At 51.3% G+C, this 19,577-nt stretch overlaps 1 protein-coding gene across 1 annotated transcript in view; it reads left to right on the top strand.

Moving 5' to 3' along the window:
- Window positions 1-19,577, top strand: part of TCERG1L (transcription elongation regulator 1-like) — a 227,564-nt gene that overhangs the window by 194,633 nt on the left and 13,354 nt on the right. Inside the window, exons 10-11 of the mRNA XM_011941987.1 lie at window positions 4,109-4,244; window positions 17,090-17,179. Coding sequence (XP_011797377.1) covers window positions 4,109-4,244; window positions 17,090-17,179 — 226 coding nt within the window. The remainder of the gene's footprint in view (window positions 1-4,108; window positions 4,245-17,089; window positions 17,180-19,577) is intronic.

The raw sequence follows: 19,577 nt of genomic DNA, 5'->3' as shown, positions 1-19,577 counted from the left end.
AAGGCGTCAGTAGATTTGCCCACATAGAGCTTTGGATCTTGATCCATCCAGCTGGGCTGTCTGAGCCTCCATCCATCTGGGTAATGCTGTGATGAGGCACCTGGGTGTCAGCCTGCGAGGGAATGGGTGGGTGCCTCAGCCTGGCTGGAGAAGCTGAATATCACACATCCCATTCCTCTAGCCTGGAGCCAGCAACTGCTTGGTGTTTGTCATTCCTCTGCCAGGGCAATGGTTCCAACCTCAGAGATGGTTCTGCAGAAAGGATCTGGGTGGAGAGAAGTGCCTCTGAGGGTTTAGGGGTGAGCTCTGCACCCACAGCAGGTGTGCACAGCCTCAGATGGATCATTAAAGTGTCTTGTTTACAAAGGAAAAATCGTGGCTTTGGTTGCAGTGCCTGGAACCCAGCTCCGCTGGGTCTCAGATTTGTGCATTTTACTGGATAATATGCTGCCCTCTGCACATGGGCAAAATCAGAAAACCTCAGTTTTACAGACTTACCAGCTTGGGACAGATGCATGCATGTGCACACACACAGGCTCACACACACACACGAATCATTAACAGATCAATTGGCCAGCTCAGAGGCTGGGGGAAGGGACAGAACCAGGAGAAGAGAGCTCAGGGGTGGGATGGTCACCACACTGAGGGGCAGAAGGCAGGGAGGGGCTGACCCTGGGCGTGAGGGCCCCCCGCCCAGGGTTATAGTGCCCAGATTTCAGGAGCACCTACCCTGGTTAAAGGTTGGCCAAGACCAGGCCCCTTTCAACCTATACACTGGACCTGGAAAACTTCCCAAATCCATGGGTTACCTTAACGAGGCTTCTGTGATGCAGTAAGGCTGCCTCCCTGGCTGGCAACAGGCAGTACTTGTGCACACCAATTAGTGCGTCCTCGGGGACGCTGCCTTTACCAGCAGGAAAACCGTGGCTTGAGCTGTCTTTACTAAAAGGATTAGAATTCACTTTTTGTTAAAGGTACAGAAATCATTCAGCCATAAGAATATCAAAGATATATTTAGCTAGTTTGCATTTGCTTTCAAGCGATTCTAACAGAACTGATAGCCATTTGGAAGGCATGCAGCAGTTCTGAACAGAGTATTGTGTTGAATAAGCTTCAACACACCATCACCGCACAGTCAGGATGTGCCTTTTCTTCTTATTTCAAGTTGCAACAATACAGGCCTTGTTTCACATTTCTATTTTTAACTAATGGAAATTTATTACAGGGAAATCCTAATTATACCCTTCGGAGTACGATACAATTGGAAATCCACTGGTAATATTCTTTTCTCAAAATTCCATGTAATTGCATAAGAAGCAGAGAATGTAGATTCTCTTGGAATAGTTGGTCTATAAATACAATTCTCGAATGGGCTGAGCAATCTTTTTGTTTCTTTGCACATTTTGTATTCGTTGGGATTGATCCATATTACAGCCTCTGTGAGTGAAAACCCCTTGTTAGACATCAGGCATTGTATATTCTCAGCACATCCCCAACATGGTACTAATGAATTTCCCAGGACCTTGGACAGACCATGAGGAAACACTTCTCACTTGGCAGGTATTGGGAGGCCTGGACGGCCGGGTCTGCCCCCTAGATGACCACCTGTACCTTTTCCCGTCTGACCCCTTACTTCCTCTTCAAATGAGGAAGTAGTGTAATCTTCACCTAGCATCCAAACCTCCTGGGGGAGGCCCACGTGGGCCACATGAGCCTGCATGGTGGGAGCTGTCCTGTGCATTGGAGGACATTTCACAGCATCTCGGGTCTCCACTCCCAGGTGCTGGTAACATCTCCCGAGTTGTGCAACCACAAATGTCTCCAGACCTTGCCAAATGTCCCCTGGGGCAAAATCATCCCCAGTGGAGAATATGGCACTATTGTCAAAACCAGAGCTGGACAGTAGTTAAAGCCGTAAAAATCAGATTATATTCACGACTGTTGCAAAGGAGGAAAAGAGACCAGGCTCAATTCCAAATTTGGCATGGAAAAGCAGGAATTGATAGCCACGGTCAGGGTTGAGGGTCAGTGGATGGAAAATTAGCAAGAGCAGACTTCAGGGATCAGGGAGTTTTGGCTGAACCAACCTCAGCAGATTCTTGCTGAGTCGGATCTGGGGGATGGTGGAGGATGAGAAATCTGATAAGGTTTCCAGGTGAGCAGATTAAGGGAAGGGCGGGGAAGGCTATGGCTAATCAGTTTAGCAGTACTTTTGCTTACATTGGGCAATGCAAAGGTGAGCATGGAAGTTCAAAATCCTAGGCCTACTGAAAAGTTCAGGGGAGCCTGGGGAGACCGTGGCCCAGAAGAGACTCTTGCCTCTAGGCCCAATCAGAAAGCTCAGACAAAGGTTCAAAAAAATCACCATTCAGATCCCAGGGTGAGCTGGTTTTGAAAGGAGCAGGTAAGGCCCATGCCTTTAGACGCATGTTCCTGCCATTCCTACATCTCCAAGCACGTAGAGAGCTCCCAGCATATAGGAGGGCCCTAAGCCACTGCTTGTGAGAAGACTGCTCTTCGTGATTGCTGGCTGAGCTTGACCTAAGTGCAGCAGAAAATGAGGGAGCTTGGCCGGGCTCGGTGGCTTGCGCCTGTAATTCCAGCACTTTGGGAGGCCAAGGTGGGCGGATCATGATGTTAGGAGATCGAGACCATCGTGGCTAACCTGGTGAAACCCCGTCTCTACTAGAAATGCAAAAAATTAGCCGGGCGTGGTGGCGGGCGCCTGTAGTCCCAGCTACTTGGGAGGCTGAGGCAGGAGAATGATGTGAACCCGGGAGGTGGTGCTTGCAGTGAGCTGAGATTGCGCCACTGCACTCCATCCAGCCTGGGCGACTAAGTGAAACTCCATCTCAAAAAAAAAAAAAAAAAAAGAAAGAAAGAAAATGAGGGAGCTCTCAAATGGGTGGTCTGATGATGCCATGGGTAGGTGTGGGAGCAGGGCCAGGCTAGGGAGCAGGCCCATGAGGGCTCAGCATGGTCGGACCGAGGGTGTGCCAAGCCTGCGTGGGTTGAGTCTGCCCATTCTGGAGAACAGGCTGCATCCTGAGGTGCGGGTGGGGGAGCTGATGGACCTGCTCCCAGGCAGGGCCAGGGCGGGAAAGAGGGGGAGCCAGACACAAGAAGAACGGTGTCTGCATTTGGCCAAACGTGTTCTTCCAGCAGCAAACGTTTAATTTTTTCAAAAGGATATTTCTAGATGCTTCTTAGAATCCAGTATAGAACCATAAAGAGATCTATCCACGTGCAGTTAAAATAATGCAAGGGGGAGAGTAGGTACTTGAAAAAGGTGGGCCTCTCACATTTCTTCCATAGGAGTAGGGTCCCGCCTCCCTGCCCTTGTGGTTTGAAAGGGAGTGCTGGTCAGCTGCCCAGCCTAGCACAGTCAGCTTGTGGGGTCCCTCCCTCCCTGCCCACCCTGGGTTCCACCTTGTGCAGCTCCTGCTGCTGCCCACAGTGTCTGGGGCCTTGGCAGGGGCCACCCCTCTGCTGCAGGAGGGAATTTCTCCAGGGCCCCTGGGTAATCCCATTCTCCACTGTCCTCTGTGCCTGGGGAGGGGTCCCAGCCTCCTTCTTTGTCACTGAAGTTTCCCTTTGGGGTTAGATCTCAGGACACAGGTGGTTCTGTGCATAACTGTCTTCCAGGCATTTGTCCAGAACAAAGGGGCCATGAGTGAGTGAAACGATTGTTTGGATGAAAAGCCTGCTACTTACCCCTCCATGACCCCGTCTCTGCAGCGGCACCTGAGTCCTGGCTTCCCTGCCGTGGGCCGTGGGCAGCACGGGGACCTGGAGTGAGGGCCTGCCCAGGAGACATGCCGGTTGGCCGCCAGGGTGTGGTTCTGCCTGCACCTGAGCTGCAGCTTCTCGCAGCTGGGCCCAGGGCTGGGACTTCAATTCCAGCCTCCCGTCCTGGACACAGCCAAGCCCCATGCCTGCCAGGAGCAAATGTGCCACCTTTGCTGGGGAGACCACGTCAGGCTTTGTAAAGAGTTGTCAGACTGTGTTTCTGAAAGAGTTACCTTAAGGAGGGTTTGTAAAGGTTGCAATAAGAACCAGCTGGGTCCCCATGAGTGTGTCTAACTCTCTGCATCTTGTGTCCCTGAAGGACCGAAGGCTGCGGGAGTCCCAGGCCAGAGGAGGCAAAGAGAGAGGACAAAGGCACGAGGACGCCACCCCCACAGATCCTCCTGCCCCTGGAGGAGCGTGTGACCCACTTCCGAGACATGCTGCTGGAGAGAGGGGTAAGACGCAGCCGCTGAGGGGCTGTACTCCTGCGGCAGACCCTGGGGAACAGCCGCTGAGTGGCTGTCCCTGCCTGAGGGACGTCTCCTCCTCACTGAGTTCCTGATCAGGCTGAGTGACTGTCCTGGCCTGAGAGATGAGGTGTCATCCTTACTGAGTTCCTGATCAGGCTAATAAGTGACCATCCCAGGGCCTGAGGGATGCCTCCCCCTTACTAAGTTCCCGATTGTGCCGAGTGAGGGGCAGGTGCTAAGTGAGTGGAGGCCGAGGGGCAGCCAATGTGGAGAGGAGGTCCTGCTTCACCTCTGAAAGGAGAAAGGTGCCTTTGTGGCTTCACTTGTGGACATGAGGCCTGAGAGGCCGGCAGGTGGGGTCCACAGGGAGGCCAGGTCCTGGGTGGCCTGAGGAAGCACGCACGGCGCAGATGGGGTTCCTGCGGGAGCTGGGCCAGGTCGCAGTGCCCGACCTCCCTGTGCAGCTTCCCCGTGGGGTTATCCATCCTGCCTAGTGGGACGGACTCCCCTACGGATGAACATGACTGTTTTTAAAATAAAATTAGGATATCTTCCGTGTAGCTGATTTCCAAATCTCACTTTGAATTGGGGGCCAGAGGGGATTTTATATTCAGATCCCCTTTCAATGACTATCATTTCCTGCTTTGGCTCTGGGTATAAAATGAGCCAGAGGGCAGTATTTCAGCCCGGTTGGATTTCCTCAGAAAATAAGGCTGGATGCAGACGGCAGTGATGGGCCCCACGTGTGAGGATATTTATCATGAACACACAAACGGCCTTTCAGACTGAAGAGCAAGTTTCCTCTGCAGCCAGCACCCACCCCCAGGCTGCTTCCTGGCCCTGCCACAGCTGGTAACTCCCAGGGTCCTGGAGAGGGGGGCAGGGATGGAGCTGCCTGGAGATGCAGCTCCCTGCAGAACAGAGAGGTCTGAGCAGAGCCCTCATAAGGGTTAGGGCTGGGACACTGTCCTGGGTCTGGGTTAAACCCTGGGGGAACAGGAAACCTTGAGCAGATACTACCCCTTAGGCATTTTATGGAGGAAGGAGCTGGTCCCACCCACCCCCAGGGACACGTCTCCTCCAAAGCCCCTTGAATTTGAATGTGTGCACCTGTTTATGTATTTCATCATTCACTCAAAGGTAAAACACAGCCCTGGGCCTCAAGGAACCAGAAGGAAAAGTAGGCGTGTAAGCTGGTGACTGCAAGGCCGTGTGTCAGGCTGAATTAACACACGTGCCGGGAGGCACGGAGCATGATGTGGACTCACACGTGTGTGGAGCTGGCCCTGGCATGATGCGCTGCCTGGGTGTTGGTTTTTTTCCGAAAAATGTTATTTTAAAAGCTATTTTTACTAGGCTCAAATTTTGTTTTAAAACAAGACTTTAGTCCCTCCCTCTTCCTGCCCCTGGGGCTTCCTGCCCTCCTGCTGCTCTTGGCACGGGGGTCTTTGTGGTAGTTTCTCCTAACTTGGTCTCTGCAGAGTGGCGAAAAGCTCTAGCCCTGCCCCAGGGGCTCCGGGGGAGGTGCCGCCAGGTGTTCCCCGCGTGCCTTCACGGACCCTTCATCCTGGTGGACGGCCTGATGCCCAAGTGTCCAGCGGGTGACTGGGCAGCCCTCTCACAGGGAACTTGCTTATATCGGCACATGCCCTTGTGACTGCGTCTTTACCGAGATAGTCACCTTCCAGGAGAACCCTGCCTGGGAGCAGGGTCAGGTTCGGGGGTGTCACTGGGCGAGAGGCAGGAGAGGCTGTGTTGTGACCCAGAGGTCCAAGTGCAGGCAGTTTCCCAGTCCTTACTGTTGTGCCCCTGCGACTGCATGGCCCTTGTGGAAATGGCTGGAATTCTGAGTTTCTGAACAGGCCTGGCCAGGCTGGCCTGGTTGGATTATCAGGCAGGAGACATGACTTGCCTTCCCTCAAACATGATGGCATCGTGAACGTTTGGGAAATAGGAATAGAACATTCCCCTTATCTTACCAACGTCCAAGTTTTCCATCTCTTTGTTTTGGAAATGAGGCAGGCCCAATTTACCAACACAGTTTTAAACTAACCTACCTCCTCCAGAGGCCGGCCTTCTCTTCCCGGGCATCGATGCTGGCGGACTCCGTTTATGGGCCTCTTGAATTTCTCCAAACGGCCTTGGTGGAGAGATTTTACTAATGAGAGTTTCAGGGGCCTTTTTACTCCAGTTAGGGTGGGTGATTCGTTTCCACTTTTTCTGCTCAGATTATTATACAGGAATCAGCAAAATCATCTGAATGTGAAGCAGTAACCACAGGGTTGTGAGTTCACCCCGAGAGAAAGGGACCGGGGTGAAGCCCTAGTCCCGTGTCTCATGAGGATTTTCAGGAGAGGCCCACACACAGCTCATGAGTAGAAAAGATCAACCCAAATGTACTGTGAATATCATAAAGCAATGCCACCATTTATGACTTTTCAGCTTTGTAAAAGATGCTGGCAGATTTGCTCATGCTCAGGAGAATTTGATAGCTAAACCCATAAGGTTTCTTTTCTTTTTTTTTTTTTTTTTTTTATTATACTTTAAGTTCTAGGGTACATGTGCATAACATGCAGGTTTGTTACATATGTATACTTGTGCAATCTTGGTGTGCTGCACCCATCAACTCGTCAGCAGGTTTCTAGCTGCTTAACAATGAGGCACAGAAAGGTCACTTTTCATGGACTGAGTGATTAATAAGATTTTTTATTGCATTTGTTCAATACTTCAGTTCAGAAATTCATGTACTTGTGCAGTGATGAAAGGTGGACCCTGGGGTTTTTAGTAGTTTAAAAAGGGCAGGCTTTGGGCCCTGCCATGGGGATTGTGCCCTGGGGCAGGGGGATGAAGGTTTTGTGGTTTTGTGGCATGTAAATGATGGTTCAGCAGAAGGTTCGTTTTTTGTTTGGTTTTATTTTTGTTTTTTTTCTTGCTAGTACAAATCCCAAAGAAACTTTCTTTTAAAACTTTAGTCCATCAGGAGCAAGTTTAATTGAACAGCAGGTTATTAATTTAATCCTGCTATTTAGGTAAATACATTAGAGACATTTTATTGAGAACACTTTCCTTCTGCAAAGTATCTCTCACAAGTAGGTGATGCTCACCCAGGGGCCAGGAGAGAAAGTCCTTTTGAGAATACTCGATTTTGATTTAGGGACTTAGGGGCTGTCCTTGGTCCCTTTCAGAGATCCCTCTGCGGGTGACCCTGGGCCAGCTTCCCAGCCGTGACCAGCTTCGGGGACCCTGGCTGGCACTGTGGTGGGCTACACAGGAGAGCCCTGGGACCACGTCTGCACTGGAGTGAGGAATTCACAGAGCAGGGTTCCTCCAGGCTTCGCTCTGATGCTTTCTCCCTCCGCTAAGATGGGTGTTGACAGCGAGGCTGTGGGGTGAGTGGGCACAAACCAGACAGAGGCCCCTACAATCCCAGGCAGCAGGAAGGGCAGCGTTGGCCTGTCCGTCTCCCCGGATGAGTAACATCTGGGTGCTCTTCCGTCCAGTCAGACACAGGCAGCTCTGCCTCCCAGGAGCCTCACCAGGCCCTCGGCTGGGGCGCGCATGCGCAGAAAGGCCTAGGCTGCTGCCAGGGAAGGGGAGGTGCCTGTGGGGACAGCACCCTTGAAGGTGCCTTTGGGAGTTGGGATTGCCCGCTCTAATTTCTGGAATGGGATTATAATTACGCTTGTGTGAAAGTAACCCTCAAAAGTAAGTGAAATCAGCTGGCTATATTGTGGAATAACCATGTAAAATTGCGTTTATTCAGCAAAAGAAAAAACAAAAAGTTAGTAAACTACGCCGAGCCCTGAAGGTGGGGGTAGGCGTTGATGTGCCCCAGGCAGGATAACACAGGGATGCAGACGGAGGCCTCGCCTGCGGGCCCAGGTTCCCTTCCACGCTCACTCACAGTTGCCCGGGTCCACCTGGGGCCACCTGGGCTCACAGGAACGCTGTCTGTGCTGGCCACTTCCACTGGTAAACGTTAGGGATTTAACACCCCGAGGGCAACCCTCAACGGAGGAAGGACGGGGGTCAGTAGGTGAACACCTGCTTCCCAGTCCTCAGTAAGGATGCCTCTCAGGCAGGTTTGGGCACCTTCCTCGCCCCATGGCCCACCCTCCGTTGCTGGCTCCTCTCCTTCCGCCTGTCCGTTCCCAGGACCGCCTGGAATCACCTTCCAAACAAACGCCTGCACCCTGGCCCTGGCCATGCGGCTTCTTTAGGAATCTGAGCTTAAGGCAATGGCCTCATCTTCAAGGATGAGGTGGGAGCCCGGTCATTCTGCCCTGGGCTGCCACGCTTTTGATGGTCGGGGACTCTGGAGCAGCTGCAGCTACAGGCTCCAGGAATGTTCCCCATCCCTGAGAGCAGGCAAAGTCCAGGGGCCAGGAGAAGAGGTCCGCAGAGGGGGACGGGTTGAAAGGGAAGGAGAATGGCCAGGCAGTTTCTCAAAAATGAAGTCTGTCCACATGCAGCTGGCATCATTGGGGCTTGTGGGGTCATTAGGGCTTGTGGGAGGCACAGTGTGGGCCTGGGGGATGGGGGGAGAAAGTCCTGGGAAGGAGTCTGCTGGGGGTGGGTTGGGGCATCTGGGCTCAGGAGGGGCCGGGTGGGCTGCAGATCCAGGCAGACATCTCCAGGACAGTGCGGGAGCTGGAGCTGGAGAAATAGAGCAGGCAAATCTGGACAGAGCTCAGGGATGGATGTGGCCCAAGTCTTCAGCCCCCGCCCTAAAAGCGGAGGTCCTGGGCTCAGGCACCAGGGAGGTTTTTGAACCCTCCTCATGTGGCCACTGGGAGTGCTGTGTGGCCGGGGCCCATTCCCCCACTCTCAGTGGTCTTGAACTTCTGCTGCCCCAGCAGAGGCCTTGGGTCAATTTTCCTGAGACCAGGGGAGGCAGGAAGAAACAGGAGAGATGAAGATGGCAGGAAGGGAGGGAGGGTGCTGGCACTGGCCACGCAGCCTGCAGCCTGAGCTGAGAAGAGAGGGTGGGGGGCAGGGCCCATGACTAGGGACCAAGGGACCTGGAGATGCATTTCGGCTGCTGGGGTCTTATTTAGCAGCTGCAAGGGCAGGCCGCCCTCAACACCTTGGAGCAGTCTGGCTTGTCTGTCTGTCTTCTTGGGTTTCCAACACAACATGAAATAATATAACATAATGTTACCTGGGAGCTTTATTCATTTATTTACATGAGTGAATTCCACACAGGCCCCAAGATAACCAGTTGCAGCCTGTCTTCTGCCCATGGGGCATGGGTGAAGGGAAGGGCAGGCTGTGCAAGGAAATGGTGATCGTATTTCAAAAGTCCAGCTTCAGGGTCATCAAGAGATAAGGGTAATTGTGACAGATTGCTTCCTTCCTTAGGACGTTTGCACTCATAAAAGCCAGAAGGAAAAATCACCTCTAATTAGATTAACACTTCATGCTCCCGGTCTATTAGGCCATTTGAAGATACAAAGAAGTAAAAGTAGATACATTTTGTTTGACAATCCAATTTCATCAAAACATTAGCTTCCAGGACTTTCATAAAAGTAACCAGGTTTGTCTTTGAGATGGAAGTTTGCCACGTTTGGGAGATGCTGTATGACCCAGCTTTCCTTGAGGGACAGAGACTGCAGCTCTTGTCCCTGGAACACACTGAGGACCACAGCAGGGAGCCATGAGGGTGGGTGGGGGCAGACGGTGCAGACAGACAGACACACGTTTCTGCAGACGCACACGAGTCTGCCTGGCTAAGCCCAGCCCCAGGGGCAGGGTCGGAGAGGGCATGGCTCCAGCTTTCCTTGGAGAGGCCATGGACTGTGCCCCTGACCTGAGGCCCTCTCAAGGCTGGGGCTTTATCCTCCAGTTCAGGACTTGGCAGGCGCCATCCTTTTGCCAGCTTTCGCCCTTTACTCTAGTCATCAGGATCCCTGGCCTTTTCCATGATCCACAGATTGAAAAATACTTGAAAGAGCCTTTTTGGTTTTAGAGATGGAAGGTAGCGTTCTGCTTGTCGGGCTCCCTGCCGGTCCAGACCTGTCCCGTCCGTGATGACCTCCGAGAGCCGTCACACGCATGGGGCACCTCCAGGACGCTGGCGTCCCACATGTGGCTGAGCCGTCCTCGAGCTCTCAGCCACTTTAGTTGAACTGAACCCCCTTTTCTCAGAGCTGACGCATCCGCCGGAACAATGCACGGTGAGTTTCTCAGTCTCCAGAGAGGCTTTTGGTGAAGCTGGGACTGAAGTTAGATCTAGTTTTCCCTGGCGTTGTTTTATAAATGGTGACCTTTTTCTTTATGCCCAAAGTCTTGGCCGCCTTCCCAGGGCTGAGGTGCCCGGTTTCAGACAGGGGCTCACCCAGACCCATCCACAGCAGGAGGCATGGACAGTGCTGGGCTTGGGCCGTGCTTCGGGGTCTCTTCCCTGCTGAGAGTCTGCTCAAGCCGGTGTGGGTGCTCAGGGAAACCTGGGGCTCCTGGCAGCCACTCATCGCTCAGCAGGGCAGAGAGGCAGCCCCCTGAATGCTGGGAGGGAGCCGGGGCGAGACCACCAGGGCCTCGAGCACCCAGCTGAATTGTGGACTCACCTGAGGGCTCAAGGAGGAGAAGTTTTAGAGGGTGTGAGTTGAGGGAGGTGACGTGGCAGGGAGGGGGGTGGTTAAGAGACAGCTGTGTCTGTCCCAGAACCAGATGACCGTGGCCAAATGCTTTGCCCACGTGGTCTTCATCTAGCCACTTGATCTGGAAAACACTTTTGGGTTCTCCAGACCAGGTCCTTGTCACTGAGAGGATGTTGAAAACAGCTGTGAAAGGGACAGCCCAGTTACTGTGGCTGTGAAGAAGGTGCAGTTTCCCTTCCTGAACCTCAGACTCCAGGTGCCTGTGCACTCTCCAGCAGAGATGCCTGCGGGCTGAGACGGTGCCACACAGCGACCTGCAGTCAGGGACGCCTGCTGCCAGCCGGCCACTATCTGCAGGGTGATGCTTGGGCAATGTCCATTTTATGGAGCTATCTGCCGAGTTTGGAAACTGCCTCTCTGGCCTGCAACCACACTGCCTCCTCTACAGCTAACTTCTGGCGCCTGCATTTCTAACAACCAGCTCTGGCCTCTTCCACTGTGGAAATGGGAGGGAATCAATTGCAACCCAGACACTAATGAGGGAATAGAGGAGCTCCAGCCGGCGTTCCCAGGGAGACAGGAGAGAGTCCCACTGCAGGAGGCTGAGAGTGGAAGAAAGGGCATAACTCCAGCCCAGCCCACATGACCTCCAGTCCCCACTCTTGTGATTCAGGCAGGGTGGAGGGACAGTCCTGAAACAGCGATCAGATGACAATGTGCAGTGAGGGACCAGCAACGCAGTCCTCGGACAGAGTCAAACACTCACTCCAGCCTGGGAGCCAGAACAAGACCCTGTTGTTCTCCCACCGAGGCAGCTCCAGTATTCACAGACACAGCCACGGTCACAGACACAGTCACAGACACGGCCACGGTCACAGACACAGTCACAGACACGGCCACGGTCACAGACACAGTCACAGACATGGCCACGGTCACAGCCACGGCCACGGTCACAGACACAGCCACAGTCACAGACACGGCCATGGTCGCAGACACAGCCACGGTCACAGACACAGCCATGGTCACAGACAAGGTCAGGGTCACAAACATGGCCACGGTCGCAGACAGGGTCATGGTCACAGACACAGCCACTGTCACAGACATGGCCATGGTCACAGACAGGGTCACGGTCACAGACACGGTCATTGTCACAGACACGGCCACGGTCACAGACACGGTCACGGTCACAGCCACGGCCGTGGTCACAGACATGGCCATGGTCGCAGACAGGGTCATGGTCACAGACAGGGTCATGGTCACAGACATGGCCACGGTCACAGCCATGGTCACGTCATCCACAGGGGAACAGACAACAGGCGTGCTGAGACGGGCACCAGGATTGCCGTTGCTGTTTGTCCAGGGGGTGATGTGACGACGTACAACGGTGAGGAAGAGGGTAGAATCACAAACTTCTACGGGAAAGGGTCTGAAGTTTACAGAAGAATTCAGGTCTTTAAGGATCAAGTCACATATAAAATGCCAAAGAATCAAAGAAGTGTTAGGCAAGAGGAAAGAGAGAGATCTCTGCTGAGACGTGGAGACCCCTGAGAGAGGAACAGCATGTCCTGGTGTCAGGGGCGTGCTGGGCAGACAGGATTCTAAACACCACCCCCTACCCCGCCCCACCGCGCTGTGCTCATCCTGTGCGGTCCTCTCCTTGAGCATGGATGGGGCCCATGTCACACCCGTGGCAATGTTGCACTGTGTTGTGTAAGACTCTGCTTTAGCCAGGGAGAGATTCTCTCTCTGGCTTGAAGAAGCTGCCCCACTGTGGGGGCCCTGGGGCAAGGACCTGCAGGCAGCCGCTCGGAGCCAAGATTGGCTCCCAGCTGGCTAAAGACATGGAAAGCTTCAGCCCTGCAACCACGAGACCTGAATTCTCCCAATGTCCAGTGAGCTTGGAAGAGGACCCCAAGCACCAGACGAGAACAAAGCTCCTGCTGGCACTTCGTCTCAGCCCAGTGGGATCTGGGCCAAGGAGCCCAATGCCCCCATGCTGGACTTAGGACCCACGCAGCCCATGGAGTGACCCGAGGTAGTGCTTGTGACCCACTGAGTTTGAAGTCATTGCTTATGCAGCAATAGAAACTGAGATGTGAAGGAGATTCCCTGGGCACCGGTCAGCCACCTGTGTGAGGCTGCTGAGACAGAACGTCCACGCACACAGCAAATCATCTGAAGTGGGTTTATTCCCTGCAGACAGGAAACAAGGGTGGTAGAAGATGAGGGTGCCTTGTGAACCAGTCCTGCAGGCCCAGGAAAGCGGCAAGGAGGGGACAGAGCCTCATCTACCCTTCGCTGTAACCAAGGGACTCCAAAAAGCAGCCCTCAGTGGGTTTTGTACCCTGAGGTCATGTGAAGCGCTGGGCTAAAGGTGGAAGGATGTCTTATTTCTGGGGTGTGGCCCAAACAAAGCCTGGCTGTTCTCAGCCTGTTGCATTCCCAGCGCATTCCGGTCATTCTGGAGAGGTACCAGCCAGAAACAGGGACAACCAGGTTTTGTCCACGGCCACCCAGAGAACAGTCCCACAACATAGCTGGACTTAAAGAGATATGCAGCTTGGGCCGGGCATGGTGGCTCATGCCTAGTCCCAACACTTCGTGAGGCTGAGGCGGGCAGATCATGAGTCAGGAGATCAAGACCATCCTGGTTAACACAGTGAAATCCCGTCAAGACTAAAAATACAAAAATTAGCTGGGCGTGGTGGCGGGCGCCTGTAGTCCCAGCTACTCGGGAGGCTGAGGCAGGAGAATGGCGTGAACCTGGGAGGCAGAGCTTGCAGTGAGCAGAGATCGCGCCACTGCACTCCAGCCTGGGTGACAGAGCAAGACTCCATCTCAAAAAAAAAAAAAAAAGGAGATACGCAGCTTGCTGTCTACTCAGTTGACGGGGGGCTTTCTTTGCCTGGTTGTTCTACAACGTTGGACTTCCTTGGTGGTGGTGGCGGTACCGTGTGTGTGTGTGTGTGTGTGTGTGTGTGTAGGCACACATGTGCATGTGTGTATCAATGTGTGCATCTTTGTGCATATGTGCATTTGTGCAACTATGTACATGTGCGTGTGTATACACATGCCTGTGTATGCTTATCTTAGCATGTCCTGTGTGTGTTCATGTGTTTGCATGTGTGTGCACCTGCATGTATACATGCTGTGGATGTTTGTGTGATGTGTGTGCTTATGTGTGTGTGTGTATAGTCACACACACACGTGTGCAATCTTGGCCCCATGGAATGTACTCTCTGGGCAACGTAGATGTTTCATGCAGGCTCGGGAATGTCAGGCTTCTCTCAGGAGCAGTTCACAGGACTCCTCGTCCCCATGGCTGTCAGGACCCCTTCTTTGGGAGAAGTCCTGCGTCCACCTGGAGGGCAGGGAAGGGCCCTGTTTCACACATGGCTGTGCAGCCTTCACTTCAGCCCCCACCTCCGTCCCGGGTCCCAGCCACTGTGCTCTCACCCTTCCTTGAACTGTCCCTGACACGATACTGTTGGGTTTATCATTGTAAGCTGTAATCACTATAGAGATGACTTATCTGACCTTCTATAGAGATTATAAATCCCTTCGGTGGCAAAAACTATACATCATTAATTGAAAAATTATTTTATTATACTTTTAGAACAACATTTTCCAGAAACTGGTGTCGTTACGCCACATAGGGTCTAATCCTCTCTCCCTGCAGAGCTGGGACCGTCAGGCTGTGCACAGGTCCCCGTGAGATGGGTGTCTGCCATCTGATTGGGCTGAATGGAGGCTGCCCACAGCTTCTCTAACAGCCCCAGATGCTCCCGGGGCCACGTGCACTCAGTCAGAGCTAAAGGGACCCATTCTGCCTGGAGACCCTCCCAGAGACACCACCTCACTCTGAGTCCCAGCAGTGCTTCACCATGTTCTGTGGAGGAGAATCCCTGGCCGGACCCTGGGTCATCCCACCCAATAAAAGAGCTTGTGGGTATTACAGAAAAGGCTTAAATTTGATAGTTAAAGATAGAAATGGCCACTGAAGAAAATTCATCTGTTATAATATACAAATAAATCACGTGTTTATTGAAATAGTACCTCTATGAGGAATATTTTAAGAATGCGAATGGGGTTTTGTTTTTGTAAACTTTCAATTACCTTCCCCTCCCTGACCCTGCCCAGGTATTCATCTCCTGCCCAGATCGCAGGGTAGCTTTCCTCAAATGCACGCCCCATCCGAATTTTCTTCTCCCCTGTCTCTGGAGAGAATGCCCAGGCTCCTGACTGTGTCTCAGACTGCCCTGCGCCTCAGCCTCTGGCTCTGCTGCCTCTTCCTTGCTCCCTCCTGGGCTCTGGCACCCCCAGGCATGTTCAACCTTTTGTGATTCCTGCATTCCCTGTAGTTCATGACCCAGCCTTTGCCCTGACTGCCAGCCGGTCCTGGAATAGCCCCTAGACTCCTACGTGAACTGTGAGGAGTATTCATGTTCCAAAGTCACAGCACTCTGGAAGCCACCTCCCCAGGCTGCTGTGGGTCTTTGCTGGGTCCCACTAGCATCCAGGTCTGTCTCTGCCGTGGCCCTAGTGCCATCTTAAGAGTCTGTTAGCTCCTTACCAGCGCTACCCTAGACCATGGGCTTCCTTGATTTATTTCCGCAGGATCCTCAATACCCAGCTGGGCTCAAGGCACAGTGAATGCATAGTCCATGTTTTTAAATGAATGCTTTTATGTTCTAAATGACTTAAACATTCCCTTGCTCTATTAGCTGAGAGAGTCTAGAAGCAATGACACCTCACTAGCAATGAACACACCAGTGCCCAGATCTTGGTTTCTAACACCGTTCTAGGAAAGGAGAATTGACTGATTCAAGGGCAAAGGTGGGACATGCAGAAGATGACCCCAGCGTATCTTTAGTGGTGGAGATTAAGGAGATGCCCAAAAAGCCAAGCGATGAGCTCCTGTCAGAGGCGCACAGGAGCCAGGAACCCCCCACGGAGCTCGCCAAGGCCAACCTGGAAGAAGCTGAACAGGAAAAGAAGCAAAGTCACACTGGAGTCCAGCCCAAGCATGGGCTGAATATCCATGAGTCCATAGCAATGTAAATAAAAGATTGCGTACATAAGCAATGTGGAGGCATAAACGAGTATTCACCAACCCCCGCCCCAGAACATTTCCCAGTCACTCGTGTAGCTACTTCTCCTCCTTGGAAGTGGACACAGCCCGTACCCCTAAGTGTGAGCTGTGCGTAGCGATGTCCCTCCAGAGAGGACAGCATGGAGAGGGGCACTTCACAGTGGGGAGACCTCAGCCAGCCAACCACGGCCACCACTGTCAGTGAGGAGTCATGTCAGCAGTGTGTATACCCTTGTTATGACCTGATGAGAATGGCATTTACCTGTGTGGTCTTCGTCCCAAAACCCATAACCCTGGGCTATTTATGAGGAAAACCTCGGACAAATTCCAACTGAGGAGCATCCTGCAATGCATCTGTCCAGGGCTCCCCAAACCATCGTGACTTTGCTCCTCAAAGTCATCAATAGCAACGGCCGTCTGAGACCCTGTCACAGCCAAGAGGAGTCCAAGGAGATATGGCAGCCAAATGTGATAGGGTCCTGGATAGAAACAGAAAATTGGGTAAAACCTAAAGAAATCTGAATAAACACAGACTATTGTTAGTAATAATGTATCAGTGTTAGTGGTGATGAATCTAGCCTACTAATATGTTAACAACGTGAGAAACTAGGTAAGAGTATATTTTGACTTTCTGTAATATTCTTGCAAATTTTTAGTACGTGTAAAACTATTGCAAACAAAATAATTTATTTTTAAAATGACCTGCCTAAAAGAGGTTAAACTTTGATTGCAAATCAACTAAACTCAGACTGTTTTCAAGACATTACTCTTTGTCATGGTCTGTAGGGGTTCTGAAAATTTTTACAAATATAATTTCTCCTTCTGAAATGAGGTGTTCCAGAATGCCACGCCTCCAAAGATATAATTGGGGTTTTGCATCAGGGGACACAACCCTGAAAGTTACCCAAGAAAGAAATGGTCATGAGTCATGAGTCTAGAAATTAAATTTTCTAATGTTCTAGGTATTGATTTTCTTGGGACGTCTGACATGTCTAACACTTATACTCCACCACATCACTGAATCTGTTGTACTTTAATGCTGATTTTTGTTTGTTTGCTTTCAACCATGGATCATTTCAGCGCGGCTTCAGGCTTAGCATTAGATGCTAACAGCAACTCTATTGAATATCTTTCTTTAGGTATCAGCATTTTCTACCTGGGAGAAAGAATTACACAAAATCGTGTTTGACCCACGCTATCTCCTGCTCAACTCTGAGGAACGAAAGCAGGTAATGGAGTGGGAGGACACTTTGACCGCAGAGACGCAGCATGAAAGCGACTGCTGCATCCTGGATCTGGGGAGCTTTTCGTTTCTGAATGACAGACGCTGTGTTGTAAATGTGGCCGGTGGGGAGGAATTACAACTCCAGCACTGGAGCTTGCAAACTTGTAAACAGAAGAGTTAGAGGGACTGAGGAAGGCTATTCTGGTCATTATTCTTACCTCACCATTTGGTTATGACCCTGGAAGACAAATACTTTTAGAGATGAAAATGTAGATTTTAGGAGCATTAACCCTCATTCCAAATGACCATAAATCATATGTCAAAAATACGAAATACTGAAGGTATTATATAAAGATGGTGAAATAGGTGGTCTTACATAAGACCTTAAGGTTTTATATGCTTAAAGTCTTATATAATATGAAAGTTGTCAGAATCAAAATGAAGCCAGTAATGTTAAGAGAACCCTGACAAATAGAATGGGGGAAGGCCATGAAGAAAGGGTTCTCACACTTGTGTACCTGATAACTAAAAAGGCTCTATGAGAACCACAGTCTTGCACACAAGGTCATCAGAACCTATTCTATCCTATCCTATCCTATCCTATCCTATCCTATCCTATCCTATCCTATCCTATCCTATCCTATCCTATCCTATCCTATCCTATCCTATCCTCCTATCCTATCCTATCCTATCCTAGACAGGGTCTGGCTCTGTTGCCAAGCCTGGAGTGCAGTGTTCCAATTTCAGCTCACTGCAGCCTCCACTTCCTGAGCTCAAGCCATCCTCCCACCTCAGCCTCCTGAGTAGCTGGGACTACAGGCACCAGCCACCAGGCCTGGCTAATTTTTGTACTTTTTGTAGAGATATGGTTGTTCTATATTCCCCAGGCTCATCCTGAACTCCTGGGCTCAAGCAATCCTTCCACCTTGGGCTCCCAAAGTGTTGGGATTACAGGTGTGAGCCATTGCACCTGGCTCATCACAAACTTATACACACAAAAAGCACTTCTCCAGGGACGCCTGCCCAACAACTGCCTGTCCAACCTCAGACTGGCTTCGTCCTGTTATGAATCTCTGTAGCCAAAGATAATTATTTCAAAACAATGATTTAATCCTCTCATTTATTTTTCCTTAAAAATTACTGTCTTTTTTTTACCTCCCTGAGTATTCTTGTCATTTATGATGGCATGTGTATTCCCATCGCACTGCTCTCTTCCCAAATAAGCATTCATTTCATTTTAGAGAGCCTCTTTCTGCTTGTTCTTCAGGTTGACAATAATAGTAATGAAATAGGAGTGGTCCAGATAACAATAGCAGCACAATAAAGGGTGGAAGTTCTACAGAACGTTGCCCAGAAAATAAGGAATTGATTAGAGGGGGTTCTCTGGGGGCTATTTTAAGGAGAGGCTTGCCAGGGGTCTGCCCTAGCTTTTCACAAAGTTGGTGCCTGAGCCAACACTGCTTTCCATATCAAACAGACAGAGGGACAGATGGTGTTGACTCACAGGAGGGGCCTGTGGTTGCTGGGGGAGTGGGCAGCACAGCCTGGGTCTATGTGGCCCGCAGAGCGCGTCTGAAAAGGGCTCTGAGATAGATGCTGGGAGGTCCGGACTTTCCTGCCCAGACTCCATGTGTGCGGTCACGTCTTGCCCTCCCTTTGCCCTTTGAGTTCAGAAATGATGCACATGGAAGGTGAGCTATTAAGAAGAGCGGCTGAAAATGGAAGAGCCATTTGTTAATTTGGGGAGGAGGGATTCTGTGACCAGGGGCCCCCAGGTTGGTGTCCACTGGATTTCTCACACCAGCAGAGTCTGATAAAGCCCCAGACGGAGGGTATGGGAATTGCCATTTTATTTTCAGTTCTGTCCTCTGCTCACCAAGTCCCTTTAAGCACATGCCTGAGATGATGTCAGTGGAGCACTGACTCACAGGGTCTCAGTCACATGGACCCACGTTGCTCGTTGTAACCAGCTCCCACTCTGTCCCCACTCCCACTCCCAGCCCTCGCCCCACCACTCCGCTCACTGGAACTGGACCGTCTCCCTGGAGCAGTCTCAGGGGCAGGCTAAGCAGTGTGACGTGTTCCCAGGATTGACTGCCTTGGAATACAGAACTTGAACCTTTCAAGAACTTGGAATTAATAATCTTTTACTGTCTTCTAGCTGAGTTTCATTTTCTATAATGAAGTATTTTAAAATATGTGAAATGTGTTATCACAGTCTCAAAATAATACTACAATAGAGTTAGCTGAGTTTGGGTGTTATATATTTTTTTCCTATAGTGAAGGAAAACCATAGACTTTGATAACTGGTAATATTTCACCATTTTGTTGCAATTTTAAAAATCAAAAATTTCAGCTATGGCTGGGCACAATGGCTCATGCCTGTAATCCCAGCATTTTGG

Source organism: Colobus angolensis, unplaced genomic scaffold (genome assembly GCF_000951035.1).
Source record: "Colobus angolensis palliatus isolate OR3802 unplaced genomic scaffold, Cang.pa_1.0 Scaffold204, whole genome shotgun sequence".
Classification (NCBI taxonomy): Eukaryota; Metazoa; Chordata; class Mammalia; order Primates; family Cercopithecidae; genus Colobus; species Colobus angolensis.
This window is presented reverse-complemented; position numbering and strand designations above follow the sequence as displayed.